The sequence below is a fragment of the Lactuca saligna genome, chromosome 6 (genome assembly GCF_052625555.1).
Source record: "Lactuca saligna cultivar CGN05327 chromosome 6, ASM5262555v1, whole genome shotgun sequence".
In the NCBI taxonomy this organism is placed as follows: domain Eukaryota; kingdom Viridiplantae; phylum Streptophyta; class Magnoliopsida; order Asterales; family Asteraceae; genus Lactuca; species Lactuca saligna.
This window is the reverse complement of record NC_136422.1, coordinates 131,181,618-131,194,924: the sequence shown is the minus strand read 5'-3', so window position 1 is coordinate 131,194,924 and position 13,307 is coordinate 131,181,618. Positions and strand designations below refer to the sequence as shown.

The 13,307-nt window shown below is 38.0% G+C and overlaps 1 protein-coding gene across 1 annotated transcript; it reads right to left on the bottom strand.

The window, feature by feature from the left end:
• Window positions 1-251: 251 nt before the first annotated feature.
• On the bottom strand, window positions 252-575 carry LOC145002902 (uncharacterized). The gene has a single exon (XM_078962086.1). The coding sequence runs from the start codon at window positions 573-575 to the stop codon at window positions 252-254; it is 324 nt and encodes a 107-aa protein (XP_078818212.1).
• Window positions 576-13,307: the final 12,732 nt, after the last annotated feature.

Genomic DNA, 13,307 nt, shown 5'->3' with positions numbered 1-13,307 from the left:
CCATTTCCTGTATCAAGGAACCAAGAACGAGAAGATGATGAGTTATAGATAAGATATTATATATACCTACAGAAGTTGGCTTCACTTTACCATCCTTAATGTCTTGCAGATATATTAGGTAGCTTCGTTTTCAATGCCCTTTGTCATTGCACTGGAAGCAAGTAACCTCTTTACGACCAGAGACAGGGGACATCAAAAATGGATTTTCCTTTGGGTCCATTGCTTGATGACCTAGCTTTAGACATTCCCTTCTAGTTTTGCTTGGGAGGACCTTTCCTCCTTTTCACTTTCCCTTGACCAATGTCCGAAACAAGAGCACTAGAAGGAGTGGAGGCAACACCTTTTCCCTTCATCACTGTTTCTGTTGTTCGTAAAAGGTTGTGCAATTGAGACAAAGTGGTCTCATTATTGTTCAAATGATAGGTCAAAATGAACTGATCATAACAACTTGGCAAGGAGTTCAAGACTATGTCGATAGCCAACTCCTCATCAAAATTCACATTGAGCTTGACAAGCTGGTCCATGTATCGTTGCATTTTTTGCATGTGGCTACTAACAGATTCTCCCTCGTTCATCTTGCTTGATATGAGGGAATTTACCACCTTATACTTTTCCTAACGGGCTTGCTTATGGAACTTTTCCATAAGGTTGTTGTTTATATATTACGACCAATAATCCTCATAGTATCACTGTAATTCAGGAGTTATCGTGGCCACCATGATGCAAGCAACTTTTGTTGCATCATTTTAGTGTTTCTTGTAGGCAGCCATTTCTTCAGGATTGGTCTTATCTTTTTCAATCTCATCTAATGGTTTCTCAAGGACATACTCCTTATCCTGAAATGAATGGTCATTTTTATGTTGTGTATCCGGTCATTTTAGTAGGTGTCATCCAATGTCACCTTGGAGCAAATGTTTAACAAGGAAAAATTATGGATGGAAGAGGAGGAGGAACTAGAAGCATCATTTAGAGTAGAAATATGTAAGAGAAAGGTAGTTTTAGTTAGATAAGTGTAACATCCCGTTTATTAAACAAATAAATGGATAAAACTAATAAATAAATAGTAGCCCTAAATCCGTAATTAGTTACCAGTGTTAGTCATAAGGAGCTAAATGACATAATTTCTAGAAATTGGGAAATTTATTGTAATATTTGGACTTGAATGGTAATAAATTGTGGGAAGCAAGGGATAAATAGTAAAACGGGGATTAAGATGGTAATGATTAGAGAAAGAATGGTTGAATATGTCATAATTGAGATTTTGGGGGTTAAAATATAACTTGTGAATTTGTTTTGGAAAGATTTCTAAAAGCTAAGGGCTGTTGGTAAATTATGGATCTAAGTTGAAAGGAATTGGGGGAGGGGATAGAAGTGTAATTATGGCTAAAGGTTTGAATGTGGATGGGGTTTATAACCCGTAATTCTCGTAACCCTAACCCTACTTCAACATTAGTCGCCACCATCCTTATACATCCCTTCACCTCCATCTGCCACCCTCATTTTGCGATTTCCGGAGCCGCCACCATCGTTGTTGAGGTCGCAAACTACCGAAGAAGCACCGGAACATCCACCATCTCCGTTCTGTTGCCGAAGAACACGACGAGTCGCCATCCCGTCATTGATCCAGTCATGAAGATTGGAGACTAACGACCGTGGAGGCTGTTGTTGTTCATGGTTGGGTTGCACACACCCTCTCTTCTCTAGTCTTCTACCGCTATGCCTCAGAAAATGCTCATCGTCGTTGTCGCCGCCATACGGCTGTTCGCCTTAACTGATGTTCACCGGCCTCTACACGCCACCATGTGGGTGGTTTCACTCATATTAGCATATATAGGCGTGTATGATGTTGTTGTCGGTTATGTATGTCGAGAGTGTGTGATGTTTTGGCCGGAAAAACAAAGAAACCCACCACCATGAGGTGGTGGCTATCAACTCCGACCACCACCTGCCGCCACAAGTGTGGCTGAGCGTGTGTGTGTGTGTTATTTGAGATGCTTGGACAGTTTTAGCCTAAAATCGTCTTATTTTGGTTGGAATAATCACGGAAATCTGCCGCCACCACCGTGAGGTGGTGGAAACCACATTTTTCCACCACCAGCCGCCACGTTGGATGGAAGCACCTGTGTGTGAATGGATTGCTATTTGAGATGCTTGGATAGTTTTAGCCAAAAATCATAACCACCACCACGAGGTGGTGGCTTCTGCCGTGTAACAATGTGAATTTTCAAACCAAACTTTTCATTTTTGAAACACATAAAAACTCATAATATATTTCTCAAAAACATATTTGTTTCAAGTTTCAACACAAATCCTCATAAAAATGTCACTATCCCAGAATAATCCACATAGTCTTGAATCGGTGTGTACAATCAAGTCGGCGCGTTCCGGCGATCCTGAGAAGTACCTGAAACACATATCACACAACACGGTAAGTACAAAGCTTAGTGAGTTCCCCAAAATACCACATACACAAATAATAAGCCTCTCATGGCTATAACTCGGCATGGACCCTCTAGTCTCATGCGTCTTGGTGAAGTCCCTCCAATCTTACGGCTCCATGCGGACCCTCCGGTCATGTGTCTCTGTGAGGACCCTCCAGTCTCACAGCTCGGGTTAGATCCTCCAATCTTATATCTCAGTGAAGACCCTCCAGTCTCATAACTCGGTTTGGACCCTCCGGTTCGATCTCAGTAAAACACAAAATAACATAGCATATATCACAAAGACATAAATGCATATTATCACATAACTCAATATAAGCACATAAGACCCTCCGATCGATAACTCAAACAAGACCCTCCGGTCACTCGGTATTACCACTCAGGTAAGTATAGTGAGAAGACTCGCCTCGTAAGAAATCGGATAACCTCAAACTCAAATCACATGTCTAGCCTCCGCCTAACACATACTATAATTCTTTCTAATTAATAATGACTCTCAAAGAAGCTAAAGTAATCCTTCTACAAACTTACAAAAGGATAAAAGACCATTTTACCCTTTTATGGCCTTAATAGTCCACAAATTGACCAAACGCTAAAAGTCAATGGTAGAGCGTATGTTGTGCATACAAGCCCTATACGTTGGGCGTACTCCTTTTCCATGCATGCATCGAGAATTATCGATCCTATGCTACACGTACTGGGATTATGCTCAACGTACGAGAAAAAACAGACATCGGATGAAGAAGTTATGACTTATTAATGGACTTTTCCTGTCCCATCCAGTTAAAATATAACTTTAACAAGAAATTCAAAATTAGCCAATAGAGTCTAAACGAAAGTTATAGAGCACGGTCTTACCTACGCGTTCATGTAAAGAACGTCCAAAATAGAGCTCGTATGCGAAAGTTATGAAACTTTGAAGTTCAAGGCACAAACTTCGAGGCTCGAAGAACGCCCAGCTTACTAAGGGGTACACATAGCATATTGATGTACACCCAGCGTACGAGTTTTGTATGTCCAGTGTACTTATATTTTCTTGGTTCAGAATTAGCCACGTCGCCTTTCCTTCACATGCAGACACATATCACACACGTCCGAAGCTCAGATTTTGATCAGATGCCACGCATCACTTTAAGCGCAGCGTACTCGGTTTACGCTCAGCGTAGAGCGTCACAAGGCAGTACGCCCTGCGTACCTGAAGATTACGCCCAATATAATGCTAGGCTTAGGCCACTATAAATAGAAGTGTGAGGCTGCCCGAATTTGTTTACAAAAATTTACATCTTTCACCCATTTTCTTTATTTTAAGCTGCAACACCCCCCCCCCCCCCCCAAGCCTAGGGTACCTTCCTAGCACCATAAGAAGACCCCGGAGAGCCTGAAGTCTCCAAGAAAAAGAGTTTTTCAAGTAGAAACTCTATCCGTGTAAATCCCAGTTTTTGAACAAACATCCCGGTTTCATCGAAAAAGATTGTTTTAAGGGACGAAGTGTTGTCCAATCACCATCTTATCAAGTAAGTCTCTAGTCACTTTCATCTTACACATAGATATGAAGTGTTTTCTATAAAATATGTGATGTGTGCATATATATGGTTTTTTTTATCTGAGATGGGTGTTAAATGATTGTTTATACGGGTTTTAAACTATATATGTATTTTTATCTACAAATATGTTGGGTAAAACATGGGTAGATGAAATAGTTGAAGTGTGATAAAATGATGAGAGGCCTCGATGTTGTTGTTATTCTTGTCATCTAGCAGAGTATAGATGATGACCACAGACCTTTCTAGACAGTCGAGTGGAACGCTAGCAGGCTCGCAACCTATAGGTGTTTGTGAACGATGTGTTCACCAATGTACTCCACCCCACCCCTTCATGGTTGCCTTATGGACATATATGGCTGAGGAATCCCCTTAGCAGTATTGTCCATCCCGATGATGATCCTCACGCTAGGTACCTTGTGATAGGTGTTTAGGGACGTAAAGTGAGGATAATAGAAACGAGTAATCAAGGTTGTTGTTGGTTGATGAAATTAATAAATTTATTTATTGTGCGTTGAAAACCCTATATGCTCACCAGGCTCCCAAGCCTGACCCACTCAACTTTCTGTATTATAGGTAGTGAAACAAGAGCATAATTGGATGATGACGAGAGATTTTCGATTATAGGCCAGTAGATGTAAATTAATGTTGTAAGGCCTATATTGTATTGTTTATGCTTTTGATCTGTATCGATGTGGACATCCCAAGTTTTGTAATGAAATGAAAAATACATTTCTTTAAGAAATGCTTTGATAAATATTTATCATATTTTATTTTGGGAACAAATTCCGTACCAGTTTTTGAAAGATTACTCTGATTTTATTTTAAAAGCATAAACAGAATCGGTCTTTTCTAGCCGTGAAATATGGGGATGTCACAGTTGGTATCAGAGTATTAGTTTAAGCGAACTAGGAATTTGTAGGATTTCTAGACTTAAACTTAGAATGCTAAGTGATGATCGTGAATTAAGTGTCTACCATATTTTAGACACGAGCACTAGTATATTTTAGGAAAGATGCCTAAAATGCTTTTATGTGCTAAATGTTATATGTTTGCCATATATGCCATTATTTTTCGAGATTTATGGTATGTTATCGACCAGATCTGGAAACCTTATGTGTTCAGGATTCTAAGTATATGGCTACGCTATTAGAACTAGCATGTAACGTTTCAGAGTGATAAGGAGAATTTAAATATCTATCGCAAATAAAGATATAAATTTGCCTAATTTGGTGTATAGATTAAAATGGAAAGAACCCGAAGTAGAGCTAGAAATACGAATAAGAATCAGCAACCTCAACCCCAAGTGATGGATCAGGTGCTTATAGTAGAAGCTGCACCAGAACCAATCACAATGGCTAGAGTACAGGCTGTGATTCAGGCTATGATGGTTGAAAAATGTGAAGAAATGAGATAACTATTGCTGAACAACAGGAATGAACCTTTAATGCCTGTTGAACAACCTAAACTAAATGACAGTCAGTCAGAGGAAGGAAATTATAGTAGATCTATTAGTCAAACTGAATCGCTTGTGGTTAGGAGGAATAACCAAGAGGATAGAGTCGAGAGAAATGGATGCAAGTACAAATACTTTATGACTTGCAAGCTGTCAAATTTGACTGGAAAGGATGATCCCATCGAAGTAAGGGATTGGTTCTTGGATATGGAATTAGCCTTCATAACATGTGGTTACCAAGGTAAGCTACAAACCATATATGCAGTAAGGTAGTTCATAGGTGGCGTTGTTCGTTGGTGGAACACTCTGGGGAAGACCCTAAACCTTAATGATTCACTGTAACTGACTTGGGCAGAGTTCTTGGTGCATTTCAAGTGCAAGTACTGCTCGGCCCAAAATCTGCTTGAGCTAGAGAACCAATTTCTGAAATTGAAGAAGGGAACCATATCCATCGATGAATACACCAATAACTTCACAGACAAAATGGAGTTTGCTTTGCGTATTGTCCCAGACAAGTTGACAAAAATCGACAGGTATGCAAAGGGACTTCCATAGGAGTACGTAGTGCCAGTACGTGAGGCACTTACTCTGGAGACAACTATATGGGTTGTTAAGTCTGTCGAAGAGATGATCAAGGGAAGAGCCTCTAGCAAGTTTGAAGTTGGCGAGAAGAGAAAGTTTGAAGGAACTTCAAGTTCCAACAATAAACGTGTTGGGAAATGTGGCGAGGAGGTCACTTGTTATAAATATGGAAAGCCTAGGCATTATGCCAATGAATGCACCTTCAATAAGAAAGTTTGTTATGGGTACAACGAAGAGGGGCACATTTTGAGGGACTTCCCAAAGATGAAAGAGGTAGTAAATCCCAATTTCCCACCAAATCCGAAGGTGAGAGCTTTCCAGATGACATTGGAAGTGGCAAAGGATGCAGGGGAGGTCGCTTCAGGTACCTTTCTTGTAAATGGACTGCCTGCCAATTTATTGTTTGATTCTGGAGCAAATTACTCCTGTATATCACATAAATTTGGTGGAAGACTAGCATTGCCTTTAGAAAAACTTGATGATGCCCTAATTGTAGTAGTTTCTAGTGGCATTAAGAATATCATCATCGAATTGAACGGAAACAAATTCCACGAGAAGCTATTATCCATTGAGTTGAATGGTTTCGACATCGTACTGGGGATGCATTGGCTTAGCCCCAATGATGCCGATATATTTTGCAAAAAAAAGATAGTGAGGGTAAACCCTCCTGGAAAAGAGTCATTTATGGTGTATGGATACAAGCGCAGAGTAAATTCTGGAATCTTTTCCTTGATGAAGGACAGAAAATGATTGTCTAAAAGATGCACATCATATTTGTCGTTCGTGATCGATGCTAAAAATGAGAATAAGGAAATGCAAGGCATACTAGTGGTGTGTGACTATCCGAAAGTCTTTCCCGAAAATCTTCCAAGATTTCCCCCTGATAGACAAGTGGAGTTTCGAATAGACTTGTTACCAGGAACAACACCAATAGCAAAAGCACCATATCGATTAGCACTGATGGAGATGAAGGAGCTCATGACGCAACTTCAGGATTTTTTGGACAATGGTTTCATTAGACCTAGTTCATCACCCTGGGGAGCTCTGGTGTTATTCGTAAAGAAGAAAATGGAAGCAGGAGAATGTGTATAGACTACAGAGAGTTGAACAAGGAAACAATAAAGAACAAGTACCCACTGCCAAGGATTGATAACATGTTCGATCAGCTGCAAGGTTCGAGTTATTTCCCGAAGATTGATATTAGGTCATGATATCATCAGCTAAAGGTGAGAGAGCAGAATATTGAGAAGACTACGTTCAGAACAAGATATGGACACTATGAGTTCTTGGTTATGCCGTTTAGACTAACCAATGTTGTAGTAACATTCATGGATTTGATGAACAGGGTTTTAAACCATTCCTCGATAATTTTGTGATAGTGTTCATAGATGATACTTTGATTATTCAAAAAGTAGGAAGGGGCATGACAAGCATCTGCGAGAAGTGTTAGAAGTTCTGAAGAAGGAGAAGTTGTATGCAAAGTTCTCCAAATGTGATTTTTAGATTCAAGAAGTCCTATTTTTGGGTCATGTGGTTAACCAAGAAAGGATTATGGTTGAACCAGCTAAAATTGAAGTTATAATAAAGTGGGAACAACCAAAAATTCCCACGGAGATTCAATGCTTTCTGGGTTTATCTGGATGTTACCGAGGATTTATCCAAGGCTTTTCTTCGATAGCTGTTCCATTGACAACTTTGACCCATAAAGGAGCTACTTATGCATGAAATGAGAAGCATGCAGAAGAATTTGAGAGGTTAAAGAAGAATTTGTGTGAAGCACCGATTCTTTCCTTACCTGAAGGAGTTTAATACTTCGTAGTTTATAGTGATGCATCTGGAGTTGGGTTAGGTTGTGTTCCGACCCAAAGGGATAAGGTGATAGCATATGCATCGAGGCAATTGAAAGAACATGAAAAGAACTACCCCACTCATGATTTGGAGTTGGTAGCGATAGTATTCACCCTAAATATATGGAGGCATTATCTTTATGATACAAAATGCAAACTTTTCATTGATCATAAGAGTCTTCAATATCTCTTTAATCAGAAGGAATTGAATATGAGACAATAATGTTGGCTAGAGTTGCTTAAGGATTACGACTGCGAAATACTTTACAACCCTGGTAAAGCAAATGTTGTAGCTGATGCTTTAAGTAGAAAAATGAGCTTTGAAAATAAAAGGCCAAGAGAATTAAGAATTGAAGTTGTCTCAATAATTGTAGAAAACATCAAGAAAGCTCAGGAAGAAGCTTTAGAGAAAAATTACAGAAAGGAAGAATGTTTGGGCAAAATGTTAGTGTTCGATATAAACGGTCAAAGACTCAAGGTATTCTAAGATAGGATTTGGGTACCTAAAATAGGAGGAATAAGAGATATTCTGATGGAAGAAGCTCACAAGACCATGTAATCGACTCATCTTGGCAGTACAAAAACGTATCGGGATCTGAAACCCTATTACTGGTGACTGACGATGAAGCTTGATGTTCCAAGTATGTGGGCGAGTGTGTGACATGTGCGAGCGTTAAGGCACAACATCAGAAAGCCTATGGGAGTATAGAACCTTTATCTATACCCATGGGTGAATTGGAAGACATTACCATGGATTTTGTGACTAAACTGCCCCATTCGAAGAGCGGTCACAACATGATTTGGGTGGTCGTTGATTGGTTTACTACAAGTGCACATATCATAGAAGCCAATGAAAAACGTTATATGGATAAACTTACAAATGCTTACATGAAGGAGATAGTAAGCACGGTGATCCTTTAACAATTGTATCAGATCGTGATATTCGTTTCACGTCAAGGTTTTGGAGAAGTCTACAAGAGGAATTGGGTACGAAACTGTGTTGAAGTACAGCCTACCATCCGCAAACCTATGGTCAGAGCGAACAAATAATTCAAACATTGGACGATATGCTGAGAGCATGTACCCTGGAATTCCAAGGTAACTGGAATGAACATTTACCTCTGGTATAATTTTCTTACGATAATAGTTTCTAATTGAGCATCAAGATGGCACTGTATCAAGCCTTATATGGATAAAATTGTCGAACGTCGTCATGTTAGCTTGAAGTTGGGAAAAGCAGTTTATAGGACCCGAGATAGTCCATCAGACTGCTGAAAAGTTGAAACTGATTAGGGAAAGGATGTTAGCAGCTCAGGATCGTCAAAAGAGCTATCCTGACAAGAAAAGACAACCGGTAACATTCGAAGTTGGAGATTCAGTTTAACTTAAACTCTCGTTGTGCAAGGGACATATAAGATTTGGTAAAAGAGGAAAGTTGAGTCCAATCTTTATTGGATCATTTAAAGTTCTTCAGAGGATTGGGAACCAAGCTTACAAGCTAGAACTACTAGAAGAACTAGATGGTATTCATAACACTTTCCACGTGTGTTATTTGAGGAAGTTCACGGGAGAAGTTCCCGACATAATTCCAATTTAAAAATTAAATTTGGATGAAAGCAAGAGGCTAATTGAAGAACCTAAGGAAATCGTTGTCTATAAGACTAAGAAGTTGCGATGCAAGATGGTCGATTTAGTACTTGTGCGATGGAAACACATGAATGGGCCAAATCTCACCTGGGAAATGGACAGTGACATGATGAGTCGTTATCCACAGTTGTTTGCTGATGTATAACTTCGGGGATGGAATCTTCCTAAGGGGGAGAGAATTGTAACGCTCGTGTTTCTGGGCTAAAGCATTAAAGATGATGTAATAGTCCAGGTCAACCTTTGTAACTCGTTTTGAAGTAATAAAAATGTATTATGTGAATTTATGTGTTTTATACTTAATTATTATGATTTAATAAATTAAGGATAAAAATAAACTTCAAAAATAAATGTTAGATAAACCCGATATCTATGAAGAAAGTTGTAGAGGTCGAAACAAGGATTTCGAAGATATAAAGAATACCGAAATCCAAGTTATAACGAATAAGTTATGACCCGTCGAAGTTTTGCGACAGAACTGGCACGATGCTATGTGACGTAAAAAGTGAGTTTATGATAAAGTGCTTTTTAGCCTTATTAATCTAAATGAAATTTGTAGTATACTTTAAACCGAGATCATGGATAAAAAGAATGTCTAAATCTGATTTCGTATGAGAAAGTTATGAATTTTCTAAGATTTGGCATAGCAGTATGCAACCTGGAATTCGAATTATAGATCGAAACGAGAATTGAAGATCTTGTCGATAGTAATTTAACGGTAAAAAGACAGACAAAAATGGACATCGAATGAAGAAGTTATGAATTATTAACACACTTTTCCTATCTCGGGCTGTTAAAATATAACTTTGAACATAAAGTCAAAATTAGCCAACTGGATCTAAACGAAAGTAGTAGAGCACGATCTTACCTACGCGTCCATATAAAGAGTGTCAAAAATGGAGCTTGTATGCGAAACACAAACTTCGAGGCTAGAAGAACGCCCAACTTACTAAGCGATACGTTGAGTGTACTCATGTACCCCCAGCGTACGAGGTTTGGACGCCCATCGTACTTATATTTGCTCGGTCCAGAATTAGCCACGTCGCCTTTCCTTCGCATGCAGACACATATCACACACGTCCGAAGCTCGGATTTTGATCAGATGCCACACATCACTCAACGTGCAGCGTACTCAGTTTACGCTCAACATAGAGCGTCACAAGGTAGTATGCCCCGTGTACCTAAAGATTACACCCAGCGTAATACTAGGCTTCGGCCACTATAAATACAAGTGTGAGGCTGCCCGAATTAGTTTACAAAAATTTACATCTTTCACCCTTTTTCTTTCTTTTAAGCTGCAAAAAAAACCCCAAGCCTAGGGTACCTTCCTAGCACCATAAGAAGACCCCGGAGAACCTGAAATCTTCAAGAAAAGAGTTTTTTGAGTCGAAACTCTGTCCGCGTAAAACCCGGTTTTTGAGCAAACATCCAAGTTTCATCGAAAAAGATTGTTTTAAGGGACGAAGTGCTATCCAATCACCATCTTATCAAGTGAGTGTTTAGTCACTTTCATCTTACACATAGATATGGCGTATTTTCTGTAAAATATGTGATATGTGTATATATATTGTTTGTTTATTTGAGATCGGTATTGCATGAATGTTTTATACAGGTTTTAAAATGTATATGTATTTCTATATACAAATATGTTGGGTAAAATATGGATAGATGAAATAGTTGAAGTGTGATAAAATGATGAGATACCTCGATGTTGTTATTGTTCCAGTCATCCAGCAGAGTATAGATGATGACCACGGACCTTTCTAGATAGTCTAGTGGAACACTAGCAAGCTCGCAACCTGTAGGTGTTTGTGAACGACGTGTTCACCAGTGTACTCCGCCCTACTCATGGTTGTCGTATGGACATATACGGCTGAGGAATCCCCTTACCTGTATTGTCCATCTTGATGATGATGCTTAGGATAGGTCCCTTGTGATAGGTTTTTAGGGACGTAAAGTGAGGATAACGGGAACAACTAATCAGGGTTATTGTTGCTTGATGAAATTAATAAATTTATTGTTGGTTGATGAAATTAATAAATTTATTTATTATGGGTTGAAAACCCTTTATGCTCACCGGGCTCTCGAGCCTGACCCACTCAGCTTTCTGTATTATAGGTAGTGAAATAAGTGCATAATTGGATGATGATGAGAGATTTTTGATTATAGGTCAGTAGATGTAAATAAATATTGTAAGGCCTATATTGTACTGTTTATGCTTTTGGTCTGTATCGATGTGGACATCCCGAGTTTTGTAATGAAATGAAAAATACATTTCTTTAAGAAATGATTTGATAAAATTTTATCAGATTTTGTTTTGAGAACAAATTTTGCACCACTTTTTGAAAGATTACTCTGATTTATTTTAAAAAAATCATAAAAGAAATCGGTCTATACTAGCCGTGAAATATGGGAATGTCACACATACACCCGTGCTTTTCCGCAATGTGTGATTTTTGGGAATGAACTCTGATAAATGTTTTACTTAAAATGATTTTCTATGTGTGAACAAAGTTACAATAGTGTTTTAGTTATATCAAAAATGAAATTTTTGGTCCTAAATTTGGGGATGTTACAATAAGACCAATCCTTAATATAACAACCCAAAAAATGTTATAATAAGGCTAAGTTCCAACTAAAAATTTCACAACTTAGAAAAGGGATGTCGTAATCTAATTGTAAATTTTATAAAGGTAGGTAAATGACGATTTACTAATTTCACCATCGAAAAATGAAATTTGAAGGAAATTAAGTTAAATGAAATTCCTAGCTGTTTTGAGACTCATTGGAACTATTCAATGGCATGTTTAATATCAAATTATGCTCTTCAATTTGTGACTGGGATACTGAGGATCACAAACAAGATGTGAATAACCATGCAAATTAGCTTGTCACTCTCAATGTCATTAATCATCTCATTTTAATGTGTCGGTTAACCACACGCTCTCCATTAATCAATGATAATTTTTGAGATGCCCATTATCACTCTTTATAGTCACTATTAGTGTGTCGGTTAACCACATATGTTCCATTAACTACTATAAAGTATAATGTGCAATTTCATGGGTTAGCATACAAATTCACATTTTCCTAAAGTAACTAAGATTGGGATTTAAAGTAAATTAGTTTAGTTACTTTTTTAATTGCATTATACTTATTAATGGAAATTAATTGTCCTATCAAACCCGCTCAGCTAACAACCCTCCACTAATCAAGGAAGCGGTGGGTAAGAGTGGAGACCCATTCAACTACTATTTTATAGGCAGTTTTTCTTATACTCCCCTTATAGACCTGCTTCGTGAATGAGGCGTACTAACAGCTCGAATGACTTAGTCTTATACATATAGTAATAATTAAGCATTTAATTCTACATATATTATAAGGTGTATTTTAAAAACTTTTTCAAAATACTAGTTTATATTTTAAATTTCAAAATTAAACAATTAATTAAATTTAAAAAATTAAACAATTAATTAAATTTAAAAAATAAACCAAATACTTAGGAGGCAAGGTAAGGGTTTCAACCCTTACCCAATTTTCGAAAGTTAGGGTCCAAGAAACCCTAATTTCGAAATTCTTGGCCTATAGGGTTTAATTGCCATAAAACCTAATTTGTGACAACCGTCAAATTTTGGTATATTCAAAGTTAAATAAATTCAACAAGTCAAACCGGTCAACGTAGCTAACCCTGGTATATTAGGGTTTGCACTATGTTTAAAGTTGTACAACTCGCTATGTTAATACAAAGTAATCACTTGAAAGTTACATGTGTTTAGAAATTCTAAACCCTAATCGG

Excerpts from the sequence above, each read along its gene's own strand:
- LOC145002902 (XM_078962086.1), bottom strand. The coding sequence starts at position 575 with ATGAACGAGGGAGAATCTGTTAGTAGCCACATGCAAAAAATGCAACGA.